We start from the raw sequence: 27,583 nt of genomic DNA, 5'->3' as shown, positions 1-27,583 counted from the left end.
CGCAGCCTCTCCTGCAGCCAGGCCCGGCACGGGCGAGCCTCTCAGTTGGCACTTGGTCAGGTGCCCCAGAGCCCCCCAGGGCACGGCCCCAAGTGAAACACCACTCCTCTCCTGTGTGGAGGCAGCCAGCGTGGCCGGGAGGGCAGAAGTGATCTGTGCTAGTAACGACTAGAACCAGACAGAAGGCGGGGACTGGAGGCCTGTGACCCAGGAGAGCAGAGACTGCCCTGAGGGCAGCCAGGCCCCTTGGGGACTAGGAAGCTGGACTGGAGAGGTGGTGGCAGCCTGGCAGACAGCCCAGCCTGCTGGCCTGGAAGGATTATGTCCCCCGTCAGCCAGAGCACAGGGGACCACCCGCAGACTCGGACGTGGGAACCTGTGACCCCTCTATGGTACCTGGGGCTGTCTTCCTGGAACCAGAAGGGAAATCCAGCATCCAGCCCTGACTGCTGGTGGGCTGGACCATCCCTTCCCTCCCAGGGCGGGCAGGTGGTCCTCTAGCTCCAGGCTGAGGGGAGGACAACCTGATGGTACAGTCGTGCCAGGGACCCCAGAATGGCTTGTCCTAGGGTCCCTTTCCCTCCTTTTCTAAAGGGAGCCCCTTGCACTGGCCGGCAACCCTGCAGGACACAGCAGCTTTCTGCAGTGCCCAGGGTCCTGGCCCAAGGCTGGCACAAATCCGAATCAGAGGGCGCCTGGGCTGCGGGCAGTGTCCAGGTGGTGGGCACGCGCTTCAGGGGAGCTGGCTGGAGGGCGAGGCCGCAGGTGAGGTGCACGGGCGCGGCCCGGAGGAAGATATCAGCAGGCCCACCACCGTCAAGGCGCTGGGTCCCCGTGCCTGGGACGGCCCCTTGAGGCGGGGGATCGGGGCCGAGCAGGAGTCGGGCAAGTGGACGGGCCTCCGGTCGTCCCCCTCGCCCGCTCGCCCCCGCGCTCCGAGGCCCTGGACGCTACCCGCTCGGCCCAAAGAGGACAAGTGTCCAGCGTTATGGGGTAGCCACGCCAGCTCGGGCGCTGCGGAGAGAGGAGGTCCAGGGACCGTCCGCTGGCAGCGAACCGAGGGCTCCAGACCGCCAGGTCCAGCCGTCCTGAGGCCCCACCGAGAGTTGGGGTCCCGGGACCCCCGCCGCGGCGCCGGGGGAAGGCCGGGGCGCATTCGGGGCGCCCCTCCCCGCGCAGCCGGCCGCGCGTCCCGAGGGCTGGCCCCGCCCACGGGGCGCGCTGCGGAGCTCGAGCTCTCCGCTCCTCGCATCCTCCCCGGGGTCGTCCCGTTCGTTCTGCACCACTGGACGCAAAGCCACCGTGTGGACACCATGCGAACATCATCCCCATTTTACAGACTGGGGACTGTCATCAGAGAACTTAATGGCGCTTCGCAAGGCCTTCCGGCTCGGGCGGCGGGCCGGGGACTCGAAGTTGTGTCACCAGAGCCGCTGCCTGCGTCCTAGGACCGCAGGGTCCCGAGCGAAGCGGCGCTTTCTCTCGCACGGCCCTCTGGGAATTGTAGTCTTCGTACGTTCGCGCGCCGCCCTCTGGGAAATGTAGTCCGTAAGTGCGTCGCTCCGGCGAGCGGGCGGCGAGCGGAACTGCGCTTCCCGGCATGCCGCGCGCTCCGGGCCCGGCCGCCGGCCTGTCCGGCCGCCCCGCCCCGCGGCCCCGGCCCGCCCCGTCCGGTGGGGCGACTAGCCGCATGGAGACCGGCTGAGGAGCGCCTCCCGTCTCGGTACGTCGCGCGGGCCTGGGGCGGGGGTGGAGCGGGCGCGGCGGCGAGGGTCGCCAGGGCCCGGGAGGCGCAGCTCGGGAGGGGGCGGGGTCCTCGCGCGGCGGGGACAGCGTCTCGCGGGGACCCGGGCCGTCCCGGCGGCGGCTTCGAGCGCAGGGAGAGCAAAGCGGTGCTGCCATATGGCGGGGGAGCCCGAGGACCCGGTGGCCGTCGGGGCTCGCCTCGTCTCTGGGGAGCAGCCTGGTCGACATGTAACTTACGGGCCACAAAGTTCGCGTCTGCGTCTGCGTCTGCGTCCTGGTGCAAAAGGGCCCGAGAGAGGGAGTCGGGGCTGCCGGGGCAAACGCACGTCACAGCCTCGGGGATCTCGCGGGGGAGCCCTCGGCTGGCTTAGGGGGTCGGGACAAGCTCTTTCGGGACTGGGTTGGTGCGGGGGGACCCTCCCGGAGAAATAGGCCCCGGGCCCACTGCGCTCGTGGGGTTCCCAATGGTTTTTGCGGCAGCTGCCCCCCCCCCCTTGCAAACGTGATCGGCAGGGAGCCCTGACCCTGGGGTCCCCGGTCAGCCTTGCGGGACGGCCGCAGTGCTGCGCGTCTGAGGCTGCCGGGCAAAACTGCCAGGGGAGGGCCGGGCCGGCGTCCCCAGTGCCCTGCAGTGGTGGTCAGTGTGGGCACCAGCCCTGGACAGGTTCCTGGAGGGCCGGCCCAGGTGTGCTGGACAAGGAGCCGTTGGGGCCTCCAGCTCCGGCTGGAGCTGGCGTGTGTCTTTCGCAGCGACCGACCGCGAAGGTGGCCGCGCCCCCCTGAAGCCGGGCCCGCGGGGCCGGGTCTTCTCCAGGGGCCCAGGCTCCACAAGGGGGGGCAGAGGGCAGGGCCTCAGGGCACCCTGCTGTCTCCCAGCCAGTCGGTCCTTCCGCTGGTCTGTCCAGTCTGGGACCCTCGGCTTTCTGAGCCGGCCCGGAGAGTCGATCGGGAGACAAGTTTTTCTGGAAACTGCGTTCGGTGCTGGTCAGTCCCTGGGAAGCCAGGCCGGCGCCCGGGAGGCGGTTTCGGGGCGAGGGGAAGAGCACCGGCGTCTCGGTCGTCCTGGGGCCACAGCAGAGCCCCACAGCTCCGGAGGCTGGGGGGCCGAGACCCCGGTGTCGGCTGCCTTTGTGGCCAGGGAGGACCTTCCTGGCGGTGGACAGCTGGCCGTTTCCCACTGTGTCCTCAGTCGGCTGGCTCTCGGGGGCCTCCCCTCGTGGGCACCGATCCCCTGGGGGGCACCGATCCCCTGGGGGGCACCCCTCCTGACTTCATCTGAGCCGACACCTGCCAGGGACCCCACCTGCCGGAACCGTCACGTGGGGGCCAGGCTCCCACGTGTGCTGACAGGAATGTGCGGGATGGAATTCAGCCCCTCACAGAGGGGCTCAGGGGAGGGGACAGCTGCCTGGGCCGGACAGGTGGGAGCCTGTGGCCCGCCGGCCCTGCAGCGAGCGGCCTGATGTCCTGGGGCTCTGCCCCGTCCCCGGGTCACGTCGTCCCACCCAGGACAACTGAGTGTGTCCCTCTGCCGTGTCCCAGGGCTACGCGCCCCGGGGAGGGGGGGCCTGAGGGAAGCGGGGCCCCTCCTGCCGCTGGAGTCCGCGCCTGCAGCGGTGACCTCGCCGAGACGGGTCCTCCGGGCTGTCGGGAGTTCCCACGGAGTCGGAGCTTGTTTTCCCGGAAGCACGTGGGCGACCCCGCTGCTGTCCTCTGTGGGGGTTACCCCTTCCAGAACCAGGCTCGGGGCTGGCCGTCTGCCGACGAGGTTCGACCCAGCGGAGGGGTGCCCAGAGGGTCCCGAGTTCGTGGGCCGACATGGCGTCTCAGTGGGCCCTGCAGCCGGGGGCGGCCCCAGGATGTGTGGACAGGTGGGACAGCCGGGTGGCTGCTCCAAGCGCCCGGGCCCTGGAGGCCGGAGCTGAGCCTGAGCGAGCACACACGTCCCGCCCTGCCCAGGGCCACGCAGTGCCGGGCGGGGGCTGCCCGAGTCCTGGCTGACCCCGTGGCCGTCGCCTGCAGCCTGGTGCTGGCAGGTGGCAGAGCAGCCGGCCCGTGTGCCTGATGGACTGGCTGCCAGGGGCCTTGCTCAGGGAGCCCCTTCTGACAGCCGTGCCCAGCACCCGCCCACCTGGGCTGCGCCCCGTGGACAGGAGTGAAGACCAGGTGCGGCAGGATTGTCCTCCCGCCGCGTGCTGGGCCCCGCAGGCTGCCTGGAGTTCTGCCACGGGCCAGGCCTGGGCTCTGGACCCTGGATCTAGGAGGGGCACCTTGATGCCCCCTTGCGGGCGTCGGCCAGGGTGTGCTGGCCGCTGCAGCGCGCAGTGGTGAGAGGAACTGCGGGGGCCCTCAGCCCAAGGCTTCGAGGCAGGAAACGGGGAGGGACGCAGAGGCTCCTGGCCCGGCGGCGGGGGCGGGAGATGAGGGTTGGGCCCCTCCGCTCCCTCCAGGCTCCCTCCAGGCTCCCTCCAGGCGGCTGGGACAGGCTCGGGGCCCCGCCGTGTCATTCGGAGATACACAGGAGGGAGCAGGGAGGGGTGGAGGGGTACTGCTCCCCTGAGTCACGTCCTGTGTGGGCATCCCCAGGCCCCCCCCCCCGCCCCCGAGGGCAAGGGGCCAGGCAGAGTTAGAAGGTGATGTTCGGGCATGCTGGCGTCAGAGAGAGGTGCCGCTCAGGATCAGCCTCGGTGCTGACAGGGCCTCGGAGGCCTCCCTGCCTGCCCCTGCCCCTGCCCCTGGGGAGCGGCTGCAGGGTGCGTAAGGGGACCCAGGTCCTGGTGCTGCAGCTGGGTGGCCCGGCCACCACCGTGCTTAAAGCCTGCCCGGCCCCCACGGGCTTCCGAGGGCGGGTCTGGCCGAGGGTGGGTGAGGGCGCAGCCCCGGGGCCCCCGAGGGTGTGGGAGAGCAGACCGAGGCAGCGGGTGGCCTCCTGCCTGGTGGTGCCGGCAGTGCCTTTCTGAACCTGCTTTCGTCCTCGGCCGCCTTGTGGCTGCTCGGAGTCAGGCCTGCCGCCCCCCCAGCGCAGCAGGGTGAGGGTGGTCCCGCCCCACCGCACCTCGGCGGCTGGGGAGCCTGGGCGGGGACACCCCGCCCCGCTGCGCACAGGCCCCGCTTCCTGTCTCTGTTCCGGCGGCGCCCGCGAGGGGAGGGCTCTGCCCTGGCGAGCCGGGTGGAGGCACTGGGAGGGGCGGGCCCAGGTGAGCCACGGCCCTGGGCCAGGGGCCCCGGGCGTTCCCGCCAGAGGGACCCCCAGCGGGAGGCCGAGCCAGACTCTGCTCCGCCGGCTCCCCTTGCTGTTCCACCCGCTGCAGCTGCAGGCGGCAGAACGGAAGCTCCCAGGGGCCCTGAGCTGCCAGGTCGCGGCGGGCCGGGCACAGAGCCTGGGGTGTCGCGCTGGTTCTGTCCCTGGTTTTTCCTCTGAATCGTGAAAGCTCTGGAAAGCACAGCGCTGGCGAGCCTGCAGTCAGCCCTGGGCACTCCTGCAGCCGGGGGCTCCCCGCACTGTCCCCCAGGGGCGGCCGCAGAAGCACGTCCCAGAGGTCAGAAGGCAGGTCCGACGGGCTCCGGACCAGACCACGGCATCGCACCACTGAAGTGGAAGGGAGCAGCCCCGCCTGCGGCGGTCCAGGCCCTGCGGGTTCTGCGGGGGGCTCTCACTTCAGTTCAGCGTTCCCCACGAGCCCTTTCCACTTCTGCGTGCCGGCCGGCGGGGCCCTGGCTCCTTCAGGCCTGGGCCAGGGAGGGGCAGGGCGGCGATGGGACAGCCACGCGGCCAGAAGCATGTGCCGCTCCCGCGGCCCTCACACCAGGGTCCCCGGGGAAGGGCCAGCGTCCAGGGAGCCGCACCCCGACACACGCGCCTGGCCCAGGGGCCCCGACAGCCCGCCGTCCGCGGCCGCCCTGTGGTCTGGGCCTGTTTCCCCCGTCCCACCAGGCCCGCGTCTCGGGGGGACCTCGCAAGGGGCTGGCGCACTGCCAGGGTCTGGTCGGGGTTTCGAGGGCTCTTCACGTTCGCCCACCCCCCGGCCAGACGGCGAGCCTGGGCTCCGCGCGTCCCGGCCCCCGCACGCCCCCCGAGTCTGTCCCGGCACCGTGTGCGTGTGGTGACGGCGTGGCGTCCGGTCACTCGCACTCAGTGTGGACGGCAGCTCCGTCCCCAGGCCCCGGGACGGCCCCCGGAGGGGGGTGGCCAGCCCTGGTGGGACCAGCAGACGCATGTCTCCTGCTGGTGTCTCTCCTGGCGGGGAGCTCTGGGGACTGGGTTTCAGTCCAAAGTCGGGAAGGGGCCCCGTCCGCCCGGCTGTCGTCTCCCGCTCCGGCTGGACGGGCAGGGGGGTGGCGAGCCGGGGCTGCAGGGCTGGCCCCGGGGACTCTGGTGGCTGGGGCTCCTTGGAGATGGGCCTGTGGTCGCCGGGGCTCCGGGCGAGGACACACCTGTGTCTCCTCAGGCTTCACTGGTCGCGCCGGAGCCTCCAGGCAGCCATGGAGGAGGGGGAGGAGCAGCCGCCACAGGAGGTGAGAGGCCTGGAGGGCGTGGTGGGGGGCAGTGGGGGGGGGGCCGGGGCCTGCTCCCTGACCAGCCTCAGGCTCCGGCCAGGCCAGCTTCTCGGTGGGGGCCCAGAACGTGCCCCCCAGTGAGGCCCTGGGTTGTTCTGGGCGCCCCCGTGTGTGGAAGAGCCTCCTGGGGCCTTGCTGGGCAGGCGGGTGGCCCCAAGAGTGACTGTCATGCAGAGACTCCCGTCCCAGGGGGTGGGTGGCCGGGGCCCAGGAGTGCACGGGCGGCACAGGGGGAGGGCAGACATGGAGCTCGGGCGGCCCCGGGGAGGCGGCGGGCACCCCACCCGAACCCACCCCTGCCCCCTGCAGGCCAGCGCGGAGCCCGCTGCGACCCCAGGAGCTTCGGAGGTGGTGCCCAGGGTGCTTCCCGGAGAATCCCAGAACCTGTGTTTGTGTCCCCAAGAACACTCAGTGCTGGGCAGCAGGGGTGGACAGCTCCCAAGTTGGTGGTGACGGGCCCGGCCACCCTGGGGCGTTGGGGGGGGCCCTGAGCCCAGTGGGTGAGCAGAGCTGAGGCCGGCTCCCCGGCGGGCAGCCGTCCTGGGCGCGCCCCCGGGGGGTTCTGCTCTGAGCAGGGCCGCCAGCCCCGAGGGACCCCCGCGGATGCCCGCCCCCCCCCCCCAGTCCTGTGTGCGTCCGGGCTGCCCGGCGCGGCGCCGCCCAAGCTGGGCCTCGTGTCCTTGCAGCTGACGTGGACGCTTTCAACCTGCTCCTGGAGATGAAGCTGAAGCGGCGGCGAGAACGGCCCCGCCTGCCCCGCACGGTGACCGAGCTGGTGGCCGAGGACGGCAGCCGCGTGTACGTGGTGGGCACGGCCCACTTCAGCGACGACAGCAAGAAGGACGTTGTCAAGGTGACAGTGGCCTGAGCCCCACAGGACCGGCTCCCCCGGGTGCCCCCCCTCCCCCCCGGGGCAGCCGGGCCTGTTCCGGAAGGAACTCGCTCCTGGCAGTGGCTTGAAGAGCTGAGTTGTCACCACGGTCGGGGGGCCTCACTGGGGCCGCGGGGGGCCGCGCCCCGGGGCCGGGGGCGCGGGGCGGGGCCCAGGGTGACGGCTGTCCTTGCAGACCATCCGGGCGGTGCAGCCCGACGTGGTGGTGGTGGAGCTCTGCCAGTACCGCGTGTCCATGCTGAAGATGGACGAGCGCGCGCTGCTGCGGGAGGCCCGGGAGATCAGCCTGGAGAAGCTGCAGCAGGCTGTGCGGCAGGTGCGAGCCCCGGGCACCGCCCGGTCGTCCGCCGCGCTGCCGACCCCAGGGGGTGGACGGGTCACGTCCCCCGCTCTGCCCGCCCTGGGGCTCCGTCTGCTGCGCATCCTTCCCTGCCGCCTGTGGGGGGGGCGGGGGGAGCTCTCGTTCACCAGGTGTCAGGCAGAGGAGGACGTGGGGGCCCCGGGGCCCTGGGGATGGCAGTGGTCTCGGTGCCGTCTGGCCCACCCGCCAGCCCGAAGCAGTGGCCACAGTGCGTCCCCCGCACGTGGGCCCCCAGCGCACGGTGCGCGCCCACTGCGCTGACGGTGGGTGGAGGGGCCGGCTCTGGGCTGGAGCGGACAGGAGCAGACAGAGACGTCCAGGGCAGAGGCCGGGCAGCCATCCCCGTGGCGGCCTTCTGGTGGGCCTGCCCTGGGAAGGCTCTCCAAGTGGCCCAGAGGGGCCTCGGGGTGTCTGTGGGGGGTGTGGGCCCCTTGCCCGGATCCCGGCTCGCAGCTGGCTGACCCGGGCCGTCTGTCCGCAGAACGGGCTCATGTCCGGGCTGATGCAGATGCTGCTGCTGAAGGTGTCGGCCCACATCACCGAGCAGCTGGGCATGGCCCCCGGCGGCGAGTTCAGGGAGGCCTTCAAGGAGGTGAGCCTGGGCTCGCCCGCGGTGTGGGGGCATGGGGCTTGGGGGCCGCCCCGGGGCCTGTGGCCTCCCCGCCAACCCCGACCTCCGTGGCAGGCCAGCAAGGTGCCCTTCTGCAAGTTCCACCTGGGGGACCGGCCCATCCCCGTCACTTTCAAGAGGGCCATCGCGGCGCTCTCCCTCTGGCAGAAGGTCAAGCTGGCCTGGGGCCTGTGCTTCCTGTCCGACCCTATCAGGTAGGGCCCCCTCAGCCTCCGGCCCGCGGGCCAACGGGTGGCTGCAGGGCTCCGGCCCGGGCGTGGCCAGACTGCGCCGGGAGGCCTGGCCCCATCCCCTTGGCTGAGCCTCCAGCGGGGCCTCCCAGCCCCTCCCCGCACGGCAGCCCGAACCACGGGGTCTCCGCCCCAGGGCGGTGGGGGGGAGCCCCAGCCCCGCTGGCGCCCGTCCCCACGGGGCTGCAGCCGCCCTCCCGCCCCCAGCAAGGACGACGTGGAGCGCTGCAAGCAGAAGGACCTGCTGGAGCAGATGATGGCGGAGATGATCGGCGAGTTCCCCGACCTGCACCGCACCATCGTCTCCGAGCGCGACGTCTACCTGACCTACATGCTGCGGCAGGCCGCCCGGCGCCTCGAGCTGCCGCGCTCCTCCGACGGTGGGGGCGGCGGCCCGTGGGCGGGCCGGGGGGGCCTCGGGGGCCCGGCGCTGACGAGCTGGTGCTGACGGGTTGCTCCCCCCGCAGCTGAGCCCAGGAAGTGCGTCCCCTCTGTGGTGGTGGGCGTCGTGGGCATGGGCCACGTCCCCGGCATCGAGAAGAACTGGACCACCGACCTCAACATCCACGAGATCATGACGTGAGTGCCGCCCGCCCCGAGCGCTGAGCTAGGCTGGGACGTGGGGACGGTGTGGGGGACGTGGCAGGGCCTGGGCCGGGGCTGGGGCCCACGTTTCCTGAACCAGACCCCGCCTGCCCTCCCTCCCCCAGCGTCCCCCCGCCGTCCATCTCCGGCAGAGTGTCCCGGCTGGCCGTGAAAGTTGCCTTCCTGGGCCTGCTGGGCTACGGCCTGTACTGGATGGGGCGCCGCACCGCCAGCCTGGTCCTGTCCCTGCCTGCCGCCCAGTACTGCCTGCAGAGGGTGTCCTCAGCCCAGCCCAGCAAATAGGAAGGACCAGGGGCGCCACCGCGGCCGAGGGGCCGCACCAGCTGAAGGGTGCAGGCCGGCCCCCCGAGGAGCTCCTGGATGCCACCCCCATGGGGTCCAGCCCAGCCTCACCTGCCCTCCCGACCCACCCAAATAAAGAATTATTTAACTGCTCTGAGCTCAGGCTTCCCAGAGCCCTCCCCCCGGGGCCGTTCATGGGGTTTGTGGGCGTCAGGGCGAGGGTCAGGGGAGGGGCTGAGGTGCACGCTGCCCCCTGGGCTGCCTGGCGGCGGGCCGAGGTGGGTCACTGCCGGCCAGCCCCTCCCTCACTGTGCCTTCGCGCCGGGCGCCCACGGCGGGAGCGGGCCTCTGGGTTCTGCCGCAGCGTTGGGAAGGCGTGGCCGACCTCGGTGGCCCTGATGCGCACCAGCACCGCTCTGCCTGCAGAGATTGTGTGTTTCGGGCTTTTTTAAAATTCTGAAATTTTTCTACTCAGGAAATTTTAACTTAAAAAACTGAAGCAAACGTCAGGAAACACTAGCCTTATGTCTGGCGTGGACAGAGAAGGTCTCGGCCCTGAGGGGGCAAGTGTGGAGTGGGGTCGGCCTTGGCCGTGGGCCCAGACACGGCCCCTCCAGCTGCCCCTCCGTCTGCCCCCTGCCCAGGGACACCAGGGGCGGGGGCCTGCCTCCTGCACACCTGCTGGGGGGCCCTCCTGCACGCCCACCCCAGGGTGGCAGAGACAGGCTCAAGGTCGGCCGGCCCCGCATGGCGCTGCTGGCACCTCCGCCAGCACTGGTGCCTGTGGTCACTGGGTCCTGGCTGTCTCTCTGTGCCACAGTCCGTGCAGCCAGCTGGGCCACGGTCGCTTGTGCTGACCCAGTGTCCGTCCAGATCTGGCGACGCCCTGGCCACAAGCTGGGCGTGGGCGCCTTATGCCGGACTGCGTCCTCCCTGTCACTCACGCTGGTGTACATGTTCCCTGGAAATGAATAAAAGCTAGTTTTTGAAGCTCGTTATGTGAAGTGTGTGCAAGTGGGATGGGGGTGTCCTCGGTGGGCTGGGGGGCAGGATGCCAGGGCACTGCCTTGAGTTCGGAGAGGCGTCACGCCAGCACCCGAGAGGGCGCAGGGACCCTGGCACCAGCACAGATCGCAGGCCAGTGAGGGTGCGGCCAAGGGGAGGTGCTCTGGGAGGACACTCCTGCCCTGGTCCGTGCCCACCCTGGCAGCTGGGGGCGGGGGGCGGGGGGGCGGGGCAGGGTCCAGTGCCTTGAGCAGAAACAGAAAGCTCATCAGGGCCCGGCCACTCCCACCTGCCGAGAAAGACCACAGTGAGCACAGGGTGGCTCGGGCGTCTGCAGGCAGGTATGGAGGGAGCTTGGCTGGTGGGGTGGGCCCTTCCCCTGGGACGCCTGCCCTGTCCTGGGCCTCGCTGCTCTCTGCTGCGGCCCTGGTGCAGCACCAAAGTCCAGGAAGAGGGGCCAGCAGGCCAGGGAGTCTCACTAACCCAGGGTGGGCTGGGGGTCTCAAGCCTCCCAAGATGGGGTCTTCTCCCATAAGTCCAGGTGGTGTGGCTGGAACACAGAGGTCCAGTGCGTGTTGGGCAGCCTCTGAGCTCTGACCCCTCACCTGCAGGTCTGCACCCTGCAGGCCTCTTAGTTCCCATGAGACCTGCCTCGGGGAAGGACAGACATGGACAAGGTCCTGCTCTAGGCAGGTGTTGGGAGGGGCTGGCTGGGCTCGGGGCAGCACCCAAACACTGCCCAGCCAGGAGGAAGGGAGGGAAGTCCAGGCTGACCCTCCAGGCACCACAGGTGAGGTCCCTGCTGGACATGCTGGGGAGACGTGGTGTCCGGGGCTGAGGGGGTGGTGGCTCCCTGTCTGCCGGGAACCGGGTTGTGTGGGCTGCTGGGTTACCATGACAGCCTGTGGGGGCTCTGGTCCAGTCACCCTGAGAGCACTGCCCCTTCCCAGGCCCTGACCCCTCCTGGCCCTCATCCGCCACTGGAAGGAACCACTCTCAGATCTGGACCAACCGCGGGGCTCCCAGTGGGGCTCCGCCCTGAGGCTCTTCCGGGCCAGAACGGCCCTCACCGCCCCTCGGCCAGATCTGGGGAAACGCTGCCCCTCCGGTCCCGGTGCACGGCGCTGCAGACTACAACCAGGGCCCGACCCTCGGCATCACCCTCCTCTGGCGCTCAGCCTGGACTGCCAGGCGTCGCCCGGGTGGCACTTCCAGGGACCTGCCAGCTGTTACGCCGGACAGGCATTCTGGACGGCCGGGTCCCCTCTGCCCAGCCCAGCCCCCGGCCGCAGCCCTGCGGACCTGGGCGCGCGCGCGCGCGAGGTCCGGGAGGCAGGACCCGAGGCAAACCCTTCCGGCACGGCCGCGGTGCCAAATCGCAGAAGCGGGCTAAGGGACGACATAACCAATCAGAATCCAGCTTTGGTGGGCGCGTCCCGCGCAGGCGCAGCGACGGACACCGCCCCTCCGGCTATTGGGCCGGGAGGCACGTGGGGTGGGGCTTCCTGTCGGGGCCGGGAGGTTTCCGCCGAAGCGGCGCCGCTTATGGCCTCGCTCAAAGCCGCGATCGGGGAGTCTCTCGCGGCTGCCCGCACCCTGTCGCCGCTTCTCGGCTGCCGCCCGCCACCCGCGCTCTGCTCCACCTCGGCCGCCGCCCACGGCGCCGCCATGGAGCCGGCGCCCCGTTGGCTGGCGGGGCTGCGCTTCGACAACCGTGCACTGCGCGCACTGCCGGTGGAGACGCCTCCACCGGACCCTGAGGGCGCAGCGACCGTGCCGCGGCTGGTGCCCGGGGCCTGCTTCAGCCGCGTGCGGCCCGCGCCCCTGCGGCAGCCGCGCCTCGTGGCGCTGTCGGAGCCCGCGCTGGCGCTGCTGGGCCTGGGCGCGCCGCCCGCCGACGCCGCCGCCCGCGAGGCGCGCGAGGCCGAGGCCGCGCTGTTCTTCAGCGGCAACGCCCTGCTGCCGGGCGCCGAGCCGGCCGCGCACTGCTACTGCGGCCACCAGTTCGGCCAGTTCGCCGGGCAGCTCGGGGACGGCGCCGCCATGTATCTGGGCGAGGTGTGCACGGAGGCCGGCGAGCGCTGGGAGCTGCAGCTCAAGGGCGCCGGCCCCACGCCCTTCTCCAGGTGGGCGCCTCTCCAGGTGTACGTGGGGGACGGACACGTGCTCAGAGTTATCCCCCCCCCCCCGCGTTGGGGTGAGATGTCACTCCGGAAAGTTCGAGCTAGGGACGGAGGACTTGTGGGTGGTGGCGTCCTGGCGAAGGGAGCAGCTGGAGGGGAGGTTCAGGCCTGAAGGCAGGCGCTGGGCCGGGCTCCTGCCCCGGCTGGCCTCAGCCCCGCGGAGCGGCTGATCCCCGCAGCACGGGCAGCGCCCACGCTGTTCTCGCAGGCCGTCCGAGGACTTGAGCGCGGAGCGTACTGCCCACGGGGAGCGCGGGGGAGCCGGGGTGACCTGACAGGCAAACTCCGGACAGGCCTCGCTGGCCCTGCTCCGCAGGCTGGGGCCCCAGCGCCCCCAGCCTCTTGCTGCGCCCAGGCCCAGCCCCTTCCCAGCAGAGGATACCGGCAGCAGGTGCACCCCAGGCGCCTCCACTCCACCTTCGTTTCCCACCCGGTGAGATGGAAGTTGTGCTCCTTGTCTTCCCACAGAATTCCGTTCTATTCTTGGAGGACTGTCTAAGGTGTTGCAGACGCCTTACCGCGTGGGAGTGTCCTGGGCCAGGCCTGGCTCTGGAGCGCAAAGATCCAACTCGTTTGTTTGGGTGTTTGTTTGCTAGAGGGGGCTCCCGGAGGTCAGAGCGTCCAGCCCCCCGATCTTACAAGGAGGGTGGAGAACGTGACTCTTGGAGGCCAGCCGTTCCCGGGCTGCGACCACTTTCCTTTTTCAAGTTAAAAAAGCAATAGTGTTTCCAGTCCAGCAAATCTCCAGTTCGTTTGGACAAGTAGAAAGTGGAACAAAATGACAAGCCGACCCTCCTAGCTCTGTCAGAGAATGCGCAGGGCACAGCTCTACCCCCAGGTCGCAGAGAGTGATGGGCAGAAACGGAGAATCACAACTTTCCAGAGTAGGGTGGCCCTCCCAGGACCCTTGCTCTGTAAGTGATGGAGGCTCGGTGTGGACAGCTCACTTAAAAACTCCAGGGGGGCCGGTCGTGAGGGGGCGCCACAGCTCTGTGAGTTTTCCCTCCTGGAGTTCTGTTCGGGAATAACCCCTGCGTTTCGGGAAGGGGCGGGGAACTGCTGGGAAGTCACGGCACTGTGTCTGACCGTGCTTGTGTGTGTACACTTACGTGTGCCTGTGCCAGAGTGAAACTGGCGACATAAGGGATGGGAGGGGGCAGCTGGGACTATTTTCTTGTTACAAGGCAGTCACACTACCCGGAAGTGGTATAGTGTTATTTCAAAGCGGACTCGGATTAGTGGTGTGTATTACAAAATCTAGGGCAACCACCTTAAGTAAGTAGAAACGTGTATAACTATATGTGTATGACTGATACGGTAGGAGAGAACTGATGAAAAGAGAGAAGAACGGAATCACAAAATGCTCAGTTAAGACCAGAAAAGGAGTGGAAGACAAAAACAAAACAAAAGGCGACAAACAGGAAATAACCACAGATGTGGTGGAATTTAATGCACGTATGTCGATGTCACTGTGAATGTCAGTGGTCTAAATGCCACAATTAACACACGAGAGGTTGTCAGAGTAGATAAAAAATTAGGACCCAATACATGTTGTCTGTAAGAAACCCGCTTTAAATATGAAGACATTGAGGGTTAAAAGTAACTCCACCACGCTAATCAGAAGAAAAGCTGGGGCAGCTGAATGAACTCCAGACAGAAGACGCCAGAGCTTGGGGGGCGGGGGGGGGCAGTGCTCCGGGGAGACGTCATGGTCTCTGATGTGTGCGCCCGCCCCTGACAGCGGAGCGCTGGCCTACCTGGGCCAGACACAGTGGAGCTGCGAGGAGAAACACATGCATCCAATATCATGTCGGGACTGCAAAACCCGTCTGTCGGAAAGGGTCAGGTTCAGCAGCCAGAAGACCAGTGAAGGTAACTGAATGCAGCAGCACCGCCAGCCAGCCACGTGGCCGACGTCTCCGGACCCCTCCCCCCAGCAGCAGCAGCAGCAGCGCAGGCCTTCTCAAGCCCACTGAACACGCCGCCCAGGCCGAGCGTCCTGGGCCCCGAGCTCCCCTGGACAGATGGGGACGGGCAGGAGGCAAACCGAGTCTGCGCTCAGACACAGTGGGAGCAAACTAGGAATCCGTGAGAGAAGGGGAAGAAGCCGGGAGATCCCAAAGTACTTTGAGATTAGGACACACATACCTGGTCAAAGAGGAAATCTCAAGAGAGATTCTTAAATATTTTGAACGAAATGGAAACAACTTAAAATTTGTGGGAAATACATAGCATTGAATGCAAATGTTGGTAAGGAAGAAAGATCTAAAACTGATTATCTAGTCTTTCACCTTAGGGAATTAGAAAAAGCAAATCAAACCCAAAGTAAGCAGAAGAAAAAAAATAAAAATTAGAGCAGAAATTGAAATAGGAAATAGAGAAAATCAACTAGACCAGAAGCTGATTTTTTAAAAAGGTTTTATTTATATTTTAGAAGTGACGGGAGAGAGACAGAGAAATATCATTGTGTTGGCTCACAACCCAGGCAGGTGCCCTGACTGGGGATCGAACCAGCACCTTTCCAGTTCACAGGCCGGCGCTCAGTCCAGTGAACCACACCAGCCGGGGTCAAAAGCCGACTCTTTGAGCGGAGGAGTGGAATCGGTCCTCCTCCAGCCAGGCTCACCGAGAAAAGCGGAGGACACCAACCACCAGTGACTGCAGTGGGAGGAGGGTGTCCCTGTGGACCCCAGGACGCCGAGAGGACGGGGCAGGAGTGTTCCGGGCCCCACTGTGCCCACCCACGCAGGGGTGACGACAGGATGCAGCGGACCACGTCCCTGAGAGGCGCGACTTGCCAGGACTCTCGCGGGACAAGGGAGACCACGGCACAGGCCTACGGCTGTCTGAGCCGACGGTTAACAAACAGCCTTCCGGAGCAGAGAGCGCCCGGTCCAGGGGGGGCCCCGGTGAGCCCCCCAGGCACTCCAGAAGGGGCGGTGCCGGTTCTGCTCAATCCCTCCCCGAGTCTGGGGGCAGAGGGGAGGCTTCTGGCTCGTCCTGGGAGGCTAGTGTTACCCAGCGACACCAAACCCGGACCGAGAAACACGGAACACGGCAGAGCAGCATCACACATGAACACGGACGCAGAATCTTCAACGGAGTTTCAGTAAAGACCAGGTCCCGCCCTGTGTGAGGGGAGCTGTGCCCCACGGCCACGCGGGGTTTGCCTCAGGGACGCCAGCCGCTTCGGCGGTCAGATGCCGGTCACGTGACCCGCCCCGTCACCGGGCCGTAGGAAGAAAACACACACAATCATCGCAACAGAGGCAGAGAAAGCGTTTGACAAGATTCAACACTAGGGCTGGAGGGAAATGCCCTCAACTTGATAAAGAACTTCTACGAAAACCTGCAGCTTACAACCACTCAGGCTGTAACTCCTCGGCATTACCCTGGAAGGCCCAGTTAAAGCAATAAGATAAAAAAGGAACTCAACCCTGGCTGGTGCGGCTCAGTGGGTTGAGTGCCCACCTGCAAATCGAAGGGTCACCAGTTCGATTCCCCGTCAGGGCACAGGCCTGGGTTGCGGGCCAGGTCCCCAGTAGGGGGCGTGAGAAGGGCAACTCACAATGATGCTTCTCTCTTCATCCCTTCCCCTCTCTAAAAATAAATAATTTCTAAAAGGAAGTAGTGTGTGTGTGTGTGTGTTTTAAAGAAAAGACGAGGAGGACACTAGCTCTGACGACTGAGTGAGAGCAGCCGTCTGCAGGGCCCCGCACACGGTGCGACTCCGCTCTGGCCTCTGGGGAGGGCAGACCCTGTGGAGACTGGAAGACCGGGGGCCGCAGGGCAGGGCGAGTGGTCGGCTCCCGGGACGTCCGGGCAGCGAGGCTCCGTGTGACGGTCGCTGGTGGGGGCAGCGCGTCCTCCCTCACGTCTGCCCAGCCCCGCAGAGTGCAGGGCGGCCGTGGCGCCTCTGGGCTGCGGGCTCGCCCGTCCCGGGGGGCCACCTGGTAGGCACGTCGGCGGCGGGGAGGCTGCGAGTGTGGGGGCGCAGGGCGGGTGTGGGAGCTCTCTGTGCCTCCACCCGGTTTTCCCGAGACCCTGACGCTGCTCTGGGAAGCGGCCTGTCAGAAGTAACAGAGGCTTCGCGTAAAACACCTTGAGGTCGCAGCGGGCTGTCCCAGGTGGCCTGAGGTCGCCCCGCCCCCACTGCAGGGCGTGCTGCCGTGCGTGCGTCCCTGGGTGGCGGTGGCGAGCGTTTCTGTGAAAGGGACGCGTGAAGACAGCCGCAGGTGCACAGGCGCGTGTGTGGGGGCGAGGGGGCCAGCGGCTGGGCCCCGTGTCCTCGGCCTCCAGCCTCGGGCTGGGGCTGGCCCTGCGGCCGCAGACCCGGGCCGGCGCTGGGGCCGGCCCGCACCTGCTGTCCCATAGGAAGGGCTCTGGGTGGTGACGTGGCCGCTGCCCGGGACGCTGGCGTGCTTTCTCTCCCGGCCCCCACGCCTCCGTGCGGAGCAGCACCCGCCAAGCCGTGCGGTGACCCCCATGTGTGCTTCCAGACAGGCCGACGGCCGCAAGGTGCTGCGGTCCAGCATCCGGGAGTTCCTGTGCAGCGAGGCCATGTTCCACCTGGGGGTGCCCAGCACGCGGGCGGGCGCCTGCGTCACGTCCGAGTCCACGGTCGTGCGCGACGTGTTCTACGACGGCAACCCCAAGCCGGAGCCGTGCGCGGTCGTGCTGCGGATAGCCCCCACCTTCCTCAGGTACTGGGGCTCCCGCGGGCCTGTGCCCACGTGTGCGATCCCCCCACCCCCTCCGTCGCAGGAGCCGTGCTTAGGCAGCTCAGGCACACGCTCGGGGCCGGCCCTGGCCAGTCCCTCGAACAGTGGAGCCAGGACGGCCCGGGCAGGAGACGCTCTGACCCACCGGTGGGACGTCCCAGCAGCAGGCACCTGGCGGTCCCTGGGTCAGAGGCCTTGTCCTGCGTGGGGACAGCCGAGCCCAGCCCGCCCACCGCCCTGGCGCGGGGCCCTGTTGCCGCTGGGAGAGCTGGCGGTGGCGGCTGCAGCGCCCAGAAGCTCCAGCGAGGGGTGCGGGGCCTCGGGCCGTCAGAGGCCGGGCTGTCCAGGCCGGGCTGTGGGGAGGCGGTGGACAGCGCTGTGGACGTGGGGTCCGTGACAGGAGCCACGTGAAGCCCACCAGGGAAGTGGCCTCGCGTGGCCATCCCGAGAAAGGGGCTGTTCCCGCCGGGTGCGCCTGCGGCCTGCCCACCTGCCCACGGACCCGACTCCTTTCTGGCCCCGCCCCTGACGTGATGCCGCCGGGTCGCGTGGCATCCAACCCAGAGCTGTCAGAGGGCCGCAGGGCCTCACTGACCCTGGACATGCATGTCGTAGCAGCCAAGGTGGCCCAGGCCGGTCTCTAGTGTTCCCTCGGGTCACCTGGGGATGGCAGGAGCCAGGGCAGGGGCCGGGCCCAGGAGAGGTCCCCCCACAGTGGCACCACTGGCATCTCGGCCCATCGCCCTGCGCTGGGGGGCCGGCCTGGGCCTGGTCGGGGGCCGGGCAGCATCCCTGGCCTCCACCCCCCGGCTGCTGGTGGTGGCCCATCAGGACAACCAAACACGTCTCCAGACAGCCCTTCCTGCCCCCGGGGACAAAGTGCCTGTGGTGGAGAACTGGGTGGTGTCCTGCTGGTCACTGCGCTGCCGGACGCAGAGGGACAGACCCGCCCTAGGTGTGGGCGGACGAGCCCAGAGCCCTTCCTGTCGGGTGGGGTCGGGGGCAGGGACAGCTGGGGCCTTTGGGGGTGCGTGGGACCTGGCGGAGCCCGAGGTGGGAGACAGTGGGCACCCGGAGCTGGTTCTGCGTGGATCAGGGCGTCCGCTCCTCCCACTGCTGGCCACGCATCCAGCAGCCGGACTTCTCCCCCTTCCTTGTCTCCCGGGGGACGGGGGGGTGGCGCACACGGCTAACCTGTTGAAAACCTGGCCCCCCCCCCCCAGGTTCGGGTCCTTTGAGATCTTCAAGCCCGAGGACGAGGACACGGGGCGCGCAGGCCCCAGCGTGGGGAGGAACGACATCCGAGTGCAGATGCTGGACTACGCCATCGGCACGTTCTACCCTGAGATCCAGGCCGCTCACGCCGGCGACCCCGTGCAGAGGAACGCCGCCTTCTTCCGCGAGGTGGGCGCCGGAGGCCGGCCCGCCCTGCCCTGCTTGTCCCCGAGCCCCTGCTGCTGCACTCCTCCCCTTCTGTCTTGCTGGGACGGTGCCAGGGTGCCAGGCCGGGGCGCCATGTGGTCCGGCGGCTGCGCCGTCTCCGTCGGTGAAGCTCGGGGCGGGGGTTGCTGCCCGTGCCTGGACTGTCCCTGCCTCACGCGAGGTGAGGCACCTGCAGGCCGGTGTCTGGGCAGTGGGCAGTGGGCTGCGGCCTGTGGGGCCCCTGCTCTCCCTGTGGCCGGCACGTCCTCGGGGCTGTGTGGGGCGCCGGGCGGTGGGCCCGGGGGGCAGAGCACAACCAGGGCCGCGGTGGGCAGGTCTCGCCCGCCAGCGAGGTGACGTTCTTGCTTCCACGTGTCGTCCTGCTGGGCGTGAACCGTGGGAACGCTGGGTTCCGGGGCGTCCCGGGTGGAAGCCGGGTCAGCGAGCACGTGCAGCAGGTGGGTGGCGTGGGCGGTGCCCGGAGCCCTCGCACGCCGCTCGTCCAGAGTGTGCTCCCGGGTGCCCTCAGGCGTGCCCCCGCCCGGCCCAGCGCTGGTCGCCGTGGCGGGGTCTGGGACGGGACCCCTCGAAGGGGCACAGCTCTCCAGGGAGGGAAACGGCGGGCGGGGGGCGGGGGGGGAGCTGCAGGCAGCAACCAGGCCCGTCCCGCCCCAGGTGACGCGGCGCACGGCCCGGCTGGTGGCCGAGTGGCAGTGTGTCGGCTTCTGCCACGGCGTGCTCAACACGGACAACATGAGCATCGTGGGGCTCACCATCGACTACGGGCCCTTCGGCTTCCTGGACAGGTGGGCGCGCACCCCCACGGCGCCCACGGCCTGGGAGCGGGGAGGGCCTGCAGGCTCACGTGGCTGCCCCCGGGAGCTCCTGGTTGGTGTTCCCGGTGTGGAGTCCCCCGAAGGGCCTCACGCCGAGAAAAGCACTTTAACGGGTGCCCCCCCTCCCCCCCGGTGGGCGAGGAATGGACGAGAGGCAAGGACAGAGGCCGGGGGTGCGCAGAAAAGGGCGGCACCGGCAAGGGGCGGGGCCAAGGCGCGTGCTTCCTGCTCCCACGGTGCAAGCGGCAGGGCTGGTGGCCGGCAGTGGGCGGGGGAGTGGGGGAGCCACAGGGCCCTCGAGCTGAGCCTGCAGGGCCCGGGCCCCGGGGCAGCACGCGGGAGCCGTGGCCGCACGAGCCCTCTGGGCACCCACCCACAGCCCCCTCGACAGGCCCCCGTGGGCGGCGCCTTCCCCCCGTGTGGCAGGTACGACCCCGACCACGTGTGCAACGCCTCGGACAGCGCCGGGCGCTACGCCTACAGCGAGCAGCCCGAGGTGTGCAAGTGGAACCTGCAGAAGCTGGCCGAGGCCCTGCAGCCCGAGCTGCCCCTGGAGGCGGGCGAGGCCATCCTGGCCGAGGAGTTCGACGCCGAGTTCCGCAGGCACCACCTGCACAAGATGCGCCGGAAGCTGGGGCTCGTGCAGGCCGAGCGGGAGGAGGACGCGGCCCTGGCGGCCAAGCTCCTGGAGACCATGCAGCTGACCGGTGAGTGGGGCCGCGCCTGCGCTGGGGCGAGGCGCACCTGGCGTGAGGTGTGCCCTTCGGACCCCTCTTCGTGCACGGCGCAGGGGCACCGTGCGTGTTACTCACACCGCAGTGCGGCCGCTGCTGCCACCATCCATCCAGAACCTTCCATCGCCCCCAACTGAGACTCAGACCCAGTAAACACTCCACGTGACCCTCCGGCACCCACCTTCCTGCCCGCGTCCCTGTGAACTTGACCCCTCTGGGCCCTCACCGCGGTGCAGTCCTGCGTGTCCGGCTGATGTCACCAAGCGTCACGTCCGCCAGGCCTGTGAAGGCCAAGTGACACTGCCTGCCCTGACGGGCCTGCTGTGCTCAGCCCCCGCCCGCCACCCATGGGTGCGGTGGGGCCGCCGCTCCCTCAGCCCCTGTGGAGTCGGACGTGCAGACGCCCGCGTGCGCCTCCAGCCCTCCGGGCCGCTCGCCGACGGGTGGGGCCTCGGGCCGCGTCGACTCACCCGGTGCTCTGGCTGGCGCTCTGGCTGGCGCGGAGGGGAGGCATGCTGTCCTCTACCCCCCCCCCCCCCACGGCCTCACTCTGGGCCTCTCGCGCCCTCGCGGGCCCTTCGCCGGGTTCCGGGTCTCCTCCCATTTCCAGCTTGTTTGTCCCCTTCCGCACCGTGGAGCTGACGCGGTCTCACTCCTTCACCCGTGGCTCCTGTTAACCCACTTAAGCTGCTGGGATGAGTGGCCACAGCCGGGGCCTCAGGGGACGGGCATGGACCTCGGTCCTGGAGGCCGGGGGTCCGAGACCGGGGGCCAGCACGGGGGGCCTGGTGACGCCTCTTCCTCGTTCACAGACAGCCGGTCCCGTGCGGGGCCCTCACAGGGCAGGGCAGGGCAGGACAGGGTGGATCTCTGTGTCTCTTCCTTTTTTATTTTAATATACTTTATGGATTGTGCTGTTACAGTTGTCCCATTTCCCCCCTTCACTCCCCTCCACCCTGCACCCCCTCCCACCCACATCTCCCCCCTTTAGTTCATGTCCGTGGGTCATACATATCAGTTCTTGGGCTTCTACATTTCCTACACTATTCTTGCCCTCCCCCTGTCTATTTTCTACCTACCATCTATGCTGCTTATTCTCTGTACCTGTTCCCTCTCTCTCCCCCTCCCCGCTGATAACCCTCCATGTGATCTCCATTTCTGTGATCCTGTTCCTGATCTAGTTGCTTGGTTTGCTTTTGTTTTTGTTTTAGGTTTAGTTGTTAATAATTGTGAGTTTGCTGTCATTTAATTGTTCATATTTTTTATCTTCTTTTTCTTAGATAAGTCCCTTTAACATTTCCTATAATAAAGGCTTGGTGATGAACTCCTTTAGTTTGACCTTATCTGAGAAGCACTTTATCTGCCCTTCCATGCTAAATGAAAGCTTTGCTGGATAGAGCAATCTTGGATGTAGGTCCTTGCCTTTCATGACCTGGAATACTTCTTTCCAGCCCCTTCTTGCCTGTAAGGTCTCTTTTGAGAAATCAGCTGACAGTCTGCTGGGAACTCCTTGGTAGGTAACTGTCTCCTTTTCTCCTGCTGCCTCTAAGACTGTTTCCTTATCTTTAATCTTGGCTAATGTAATTATGATGTGCTTTGGTGTATGCTTCCTTGGGTCCAACTTTTTGGGGACTCTCTGAGCTTCCTGGACTTCCTGGAAGTCTATTTCCTTTGCCAGATTGGGGAAGTTCTCCTTTATTATTTGTTCCAATAACTTTTCCACTTGTTTCTCTTCCTCTTCTCCCTCTGGCACCCCTGTGATTCAGATGTTGGAATGTTTAAAGATGTCCTGGAGGTTCCCAAGCCTCTCCTCATTTTTAAAAATTGTTTCTTCATTCTTTTCTAGTTGGATGTTTCTTTCTTCCTTCTGGTCCACACTGTTGACTTGAGTCCTAGTTTCCTTCCCATCACTGTTGGTTCCCTGTGCATTTTCCTTTATTTCACTTTTCATAGCCTTCATTTTTTCATCTAATTTGCAACCAAATTCAACCAATTCTGTGAGCATACTGATCACCAGTGTTTTGAACTGTGCATCTGATAGGCTGGCTGTTTGTCGCTTAGTTGTATTTTTTTCTGGAGCTTTAATCTGCTCTTTGATTTGGGCCTTTTTGTCTTGACGCACCTGTTACATGGTGAGGGGCAGAGCCTTAAGTGTTCACCAGGGCGGGCAATGCACATCTCCGCATTGTGATGCTGTACGTGGGGGCGGGATCCGAGAGGGAACAATGCCGCTTGCTCCGCTCTCTGCTGGATTCCAGTCCCTTCCCCCACTTCCCCACAAGCACACTGGGCCCTTCTGGTGCTGATTCCCGGGTGGGTGGGCTTGTGTACGTTCCAGGACCCTGTGGGTCTCCCCATCAGACTCTCCTGTGCGGCTGGGAGTTTGTACAGCTGCCTCAACCCCCACAGGTGTTTCCAATCAGTGGCTTGCGGCTTTATTTCCCTCACTGGGGCCCTGGATTCAGCGGCCCATCCCGCTTCCCAGGTGTTTCTCCTGGTTTCTCTGCGCACAAACGTGGGACCGCCCAGTCTGCCATCCGCTGCCTCGCAGGGTCCGCCTGCTGCTGCCTTGCCGGCCGGCTGGCGCCGTGCAAACCCCGCTCCACAACCCACCACCTCCCCGGGTCCTCCAGCCACCGCCTTGCTGTGAGTCCGCTCTGCCCGGCTGCCCGTCTCCACCCCTCCCGCTGGTCTGGGTGAGTGTGTCTTCTTTAACGCCTTGGTTGTCGGACTTCCATGCAGTTCGGTTTTCTGGCAGTTCTGGTTGTTTTTTGTTTTTAAATCGTTCTCCTTTCGGCTGTGCGAGGAGGCACAGTGTTGTCCTCTCGGCTGTGCGAGGAGGCGCAGTGTTGTCCTTTCGGCTGTGCGAGGAGGCACAGTGTTGTCCTTTCGGTTGTGCGAGGAGGCACAGTGTGCCTACCTACGCCTCCATCTTGGCTGTGTCCCTTCTTGCACGGACACGAGTCCCTCTGAGGCCCCACCCTCACGGCCTGCCGGCCTCCCTAAGGCTGGCCTCCTGACCCCGTCCCCTTGGGGAGGGAGGCCCCGTGCACGGACACGGGGAACACAAATGTGCAGCCCACGGGACGGCCCCGTGGGGTCCTGGGACAGCCCTGGCCCCTTCTGACGCGCTGGCTGTGGTCTGCAGCGTCCTGCGGGGGACTTCGCCCCCGTGCTCCTCGGGCTCGCCGGCCCGCAGTCTTCTCCCCCTGCAGCGTCCGCTGGCTCTGGGACCAGGGCCCGGCTGGTCTCGGAGGGAGGGAGGGAGGGAGGGAGGGAGGGCGGGCTCCCGGTGTTTTAGGCGAGTTTGGGAGGCGTCGTGTCAGTCCTGCCGTGAGTGTTTGACGGAACTCCCCGGAGAAGCTGCAGGTCCCGGCTGTTCCGGCTCGGGGCACTGGGCCAGCGAGTCTGCGTCCTTACTGGGCAGGGACTACCCAGATTTCCTTTTCTCGCGTCGGTCTGATGTGCTTGTTGGCAGGACTTTGTCCGTTTCACCTGTTACCTGATTTACTGGCGGGTAACCTTTCATTGTGCGCTCAGTCTCCTACTTCCGTGTGGTCAACAAGGTCCACACTTGGGTTTCTGACTTGGGCTGTCTTCTCCTCTCGCCGGTGTATCTGAGTTCGTCAACTTGGCTGACCTTTCTAAGGAACCGACTTTGTCTCACTGACCCTTCTGTGTTTCGTCTCTCTGCTCTGATCATTCTTTCCTTCCGTTCTGCTGACTTTGGTCGTGCTTGGTTTTCCTCCTCCTCTAGTTACATTGGGTTTGGCCTTGAGGTTTTTCTAACCGACACGAGACGTGCAGCACGTTCACCTCAGCGACCTCCGTGGATCGCATCTCACCACAGTGGCCACTGGCTCTGAGCTGAGACCCGCCCTTTCCGCGGCGGCGTCTGCAGCCCCGGGGCTGTGCGCAGTGGCGTGCACCTTGCTTGAGTGTTGGATGATCTCCTTTAGAAGCTCTTTGTTGGGCCCGTTGGTCACGTGGATGTTCACACGGTTTGTGATTGCTAGTTCCACCGCCCCGTGGCTGGAGAGGACACCCGTCCTTGAGGGGAGCGGAGCTCGTCCGTGGCCTCACGTGGCCGTCAGGGAGCCTGTGCCTTCAGGCCCGGTGTCACGGTCCAGATGGCCTGCCGGTCAGGCTCCCTGTGCCCCTGCTCTGTCCGGACGCCACACCCGCTCGCTTGTGTTTGGACCCTCCCCCGGGGGAGGGCGTGTTTGCGGGCGTGGGGGGGCGGGCAGAGAGACACCGACGCGGCGCTGGCCCACTCCCCGACGGGGCGGGCCAGTGAGCTCACAGCCTTCTGGTGTTCAGGACGGTGCTCCGGCCACGGCCCCTGGCCAGGGCATCACACCCACCCACGGGTGAAAGTGGGCCGTGCCTGTTGCTTCTCCCTCCGGTCTGGGGATGTTCGCCTTGCGGGTCCCGGAGCTCCGCTCGGGGTGTGCGTCCACAGACATTGGACTCGAATGCTCTTCCTCGTCTCCTCCACGCTGCTCCACGTAAAGCCCGTTCTGCCCGACGCTGGAGCCTCCGAGCTCTTCCAGGTCGTCTGCACGGGCCATCCCCCATCCCTGCACCCCCATCCCTGCACTCGCACCTTCCCGGGGCCCAGAGGACCACTTCCAAGTCCATCCCGCCAGTCTCCGCTTTCTGGTTGGAGTCCAGCTCCCCGCCAGAGCGATGACTGACCGGGAGGCACACGGCCGTCTCGCCATCCCACTCTGCGGCGGCTCGCCCCTCGTCTCCTCCATGACCGCGCTCATGCTCAGCTCGTTTTTCGGTGGCAGCAGCATGTGGTCTCCCCCTCGCTTCCCTGTGCACTTTTCTGCTGTTTCCTTAGGGGACGTGGTGACCGTCCTAACCAGTCAGGCTGAGGCTCACGGACACTGCGGCTCGAGGGCCCGGGCCGCCCTGCTGCACCCCCTTTACAGAGCAGGGGACCGGGGCTGGAGGCCTTGCCGTGCCCAGGGTGGTGCCTGAGCTGGGTGGCGGGTGGGTGGGGGCCAGGGAACAGGCCAGAGGAGACCCCGGCGCTGGCGCAGAGTGGAGTTCCCACCGCGGTGGCAGGACAGGGGCGGGCCGGCCTGTGAGGACACGGAGCTACAGGAGGGACACGCGGGACCCGGGACCTGGCCCCCAGCGCAGCTGTGTGTTCCAGGTGCCGACTTCACGAACACCTTCCGCCTGCTGAGCTCCTGCCCCATGGGGCCGGAGCCCGTGGACTTGGCCGAGTTCCTGACCGCACTGACGGAGCAGTGTGCCTCCCTGGAGGAGCTGAGGCTCGCCTTCCGACCCCAGATGGACCCCCGGTGGGTGCTCGAGTCTCGCTTCCTTGGAATTTGCGTCCGGAAAGGGGGAAGCCTTGAGAATGGGGGAGGGGTGCACACTTGCAGGCCCAGTTGGCCACCCGGCTCCCCGGAGCAGTGGAGGGTCAGAGGAAGGGACCACAGTGCTGACCGGGGGCGGGGGGGGGGCCAGGTGACACGGGCTGGGGCACAGACGTCTCTGCCCTGGGGAGGCTTCCCAGACCTGCTCTCAGGTCTGCCCAGGGAGAGCCTGGGGGCACTCAGGTCTCCACCAGGCCATGCTTTCTGCACAGCCTCCCAGGTCCCTGGGGCGCAGCCCGCACTCTGGACAAGACACAGGAGATAGCGCTGGATTTTGACAAACAAGCCAACAGACTGAGATCAGGGGGCCTTTAGTGCAGCAGTGGGGGGAGTGGGCCGGGAGCTCCAAGCACACAGGGAGAACCGGCCAGCAGGCCCTGTCCTCGGCGGCAGTGACCTCCCAGGTCGGTGCTGCGTGGGACAGAGGTGGGTGCCAAGCAGAGGTGGTCCCGTACCCTCCCCCACCCCCCAGAGGTCTGCACCTAGTCGGTCACTGGCATCCACTCTGTGGCTGCTGCACACGGCGGGCAGCTGGTAGGTGCCTTTGCATCTGCCAGGCCTGCACGCCCCCTCTGGTCCAGCTGCAGGCAGCGGGTTAGCAGGGCAGCTGAGGTCATTTCCTCCTCCTCCGGGACAGCCTTCCTCGAGGTGTCCAGCGGTCGCAGGCCACGGCCCACAGCCAGGGGTGGGGACGCTGCAGCCTCCTGGACTCGCTCGTACCCCGCCCCCAGGCAGCTGTCCATGATGCTGATGCTGGCGCAGTCGAACCCGCAGCTCTTCGCGCTCATGGGCACGCGGGCCGGCATCACCAGGGAGCTGGAGCGGGTGGAGCAGCAGTCGCGGCTGCAGCAGCTGAGCCCGGCCGAGCTGCTGAGCAGGAACAGGAGCCACTGGGCCGACTGGCTCCGGGAGTACAGGTGAGGCTGGCCTGCCGCCGCGGCGGCGAGGCGCTCCCCTCCCCCGGCACGGTCTCCAGGGGCCAGATGGGGGGGGCGGGGGTGCTGCAGCTGCTGCAAAGGTGGGTGTGGGTGTCATTCTAGAGCCAGACTGGAGAAGGACAGGGATGCTGCCGGTGACGCCGACGCCTGGCAGGCCGAGCACGTGCGTGTCATGCACGCCAACAACCCCAGATACGTCCTGCGGAACTACATCGCGCAGAACGCCATCGAAGCTGCCGAGAACGGCGACTTTTCAGAGGCAAGGCCACGCCCACCCCTCTATCCCTGGGTCCCGTGGCAGAGGGGGACCATGGGGGGAGGGGCGCCCCAACGACCTCCCCCTTGCTCCTCTCCAGGTGCGGCGGGTGCTGAAGCTGCTGGAGGCCCCGTACCAGAGGGAGGGGGAGGCCGCCGAGGTGCCCGAGGTGCCCGAGGCCGCCGAGCCCGAGGGAGCCGGCGGGGCGGCGGAGAGGCGGCGCTCCTACAGCAGCAAGCCCCCGCTCTGGGCGGCGGAGCTCTGCGTCACATGATCCTCGTAACCGCCTTGGGGACCTCCACCCGGGGAGGCCCCCAAGGCCCCAAGTCCTGCTGAGCCCACGAGGCAGGCCCAGCCGGGGGGCGGGGCAGCCCCCCCGCGCCCGTCTCTCCATGACGGCAGGGACGTCCAGTCGGCACCCGATCCGTCCCTGTCCGACCCGGACTCGGCACCTGGCGCGGGCCCGCGCCCGCACCTGCCCCAGGAGGAGCCGCGCTGTGCCAGGAGCGCTCTGCGGGGCGCCGGGCCCTAAATAAAACAGTGGCTTCCACGGCCCCTCTCCGCGTGGTCACTCGACCCCGGCCTGGCATGGGGCCCGCCCAGGAGGGGCGCCTTCGAGGGGCGCGTACCTGGGCGCTGCGGAGCGGGCCTCAGGCGTCCTGGTAGTAGTGATTGAAGTTGATGCGCAGGAGGAAGTCCTCCAGGTGTGGCTGGTAGCCCCGGTTCACCAGCTTGGTCACCACTGCGGGGGGGCGGCACGTGGCTAGGCCAGGCCCCTGCGGGCCCT

At 67.2% G+C, this 27,583-nt stretch overlaps 3 protein-coding genes across 8 annotated transcripts in view; 2 read left to right on the top strand and 1 right to left on the bottom strand.

Moving 5' to 3' along the window:
- Positions 1-1,625: 1,625 nt before the first annotated feature.
- On the top strand, positions 1,626-10,295 carry TRABD (TraB domain containing). 3 transcript variants are annotated; one of them, XM_045834882.1, is made up of 10 exons: positions 1,626-1,723; positions 6,195-6,261; positions 6,613-6,691; positions 6,990-7,156; positions 7,371-7,511; positions 8,038-8,148; positions 8,242-8,381; positions 8,625-8,797; positions 8,885-8,996; positions 9,128-10,295. In XM_045834882.1, the coding sequence occupies exons 2-10, from the start codon at positions 6,229-6,231 to the stop codon at positions 9,303-9,305; spliced, it is 1,134 nt and encodes a 377-aa protein (XP_045690838.1). In that variant the 5' UTR covers positions 1,626-1,723; positions 6,195-6,228; the 3' UTR covers positions 9,306-10,295. The 3 variants fall into 3 exon arrangements, with proteins under 3 accessions (XP_045690838.1, XP_045690837.1, XP_045690839.1); XM_045834881.1 differs by having other exon boundaries at positions 6,613-6,745; XM_045834883.1 differs by having other exon boundaries at positions 1,702-1,723; positions 6,613-6,651.
- Positions 10,296-11,782: 1,487 nt separating this feature from the next.
- Positions 11,783-27,351, top strand: SELENOO (selenoprotein O). Of its 4 annotated transcripts, XR_006785228.1 has the most exons (10): positions 11,791-12,436; positions 16,993-17,196; positions 18,438-18,618; positions 19,312-19,442; positions 19,899-20,179; positions 22,692-22,902; positions 25,374-25,524; positions 26,334-26,519; positions 26,643-26,799; positions 26,897-27,030. XR_006785228.1 is itself a non-coding variant. In XM_045834879.1 (9 exons), exons 1-9 carry the CDS (start codon positions 11,856-11,858, stop codon positions 27,077-27,079), a joined length of 2,055 nt encoding a protein of 684 aa, XP_045690835.1. In that variant the 5' UTR covers positions 11,799-11,855; the 3' UTR covers positions 27,080-27,351. The 4 variants fall into 4 exon arrangements, 2 of the variants coding, with proteins under 2 accessions (XP_045690836.1, XP_045690835.1); XR_006785229.1 differs by lacking the exon at positions 22,692-22,902 and having other exon boundaries at positions 11,793-12,436; positions 26,240-26,519; XM_045834879.1 differs by lacking the exon at positions 22,692-22,902 and having other exon boundaries at positions 11,799-12,436; positions 26,897-27,351.
- Positions 26,481-27,583, bottom strand: part of TUBGCP6 (tubulin gamma complex associated protein 6) — a 16,287-nt gene continuing 15,184 nt past the window's right edge. The window contains exons 25-26 of the mRNA XM_045834878.1: positions 27,426-27,538; positions 26,481-26,612 (exon numbers count right to left, since the gene is read on the bottom strand). Coding sequence (XP_045690834.1) covers positions 27,447-27,538 — 92 coding nt within the window. The 3' untranslated portion in view covers positions 26,481-26,612; positions 27,426-27,446. The remainder of the gene's footprint in view (positions 26,613-27,425; positions 27,539-27,583) is intronic.

This window comes from Phyllostomus hastatus, unplaced genomic scaffold (genome assembly GCF_019186645.2).
Source record: "Phyllostomus hastatus isolate PE091 unplaced genomic scaffold, TTU_PhHast_1.1 phas_contig_198, whole genome shotgun sequence".
NCBI classification, from domain to species: Eukaryota; Metazoa; Chordata; class Mammalia; order Chiroptera; family Phyllostomidae; genus Phyllostomus; species Phyllostomus hastatus.
This window is presented reverse-complemented; position numbering and strand designations above follow the sequence as displayed.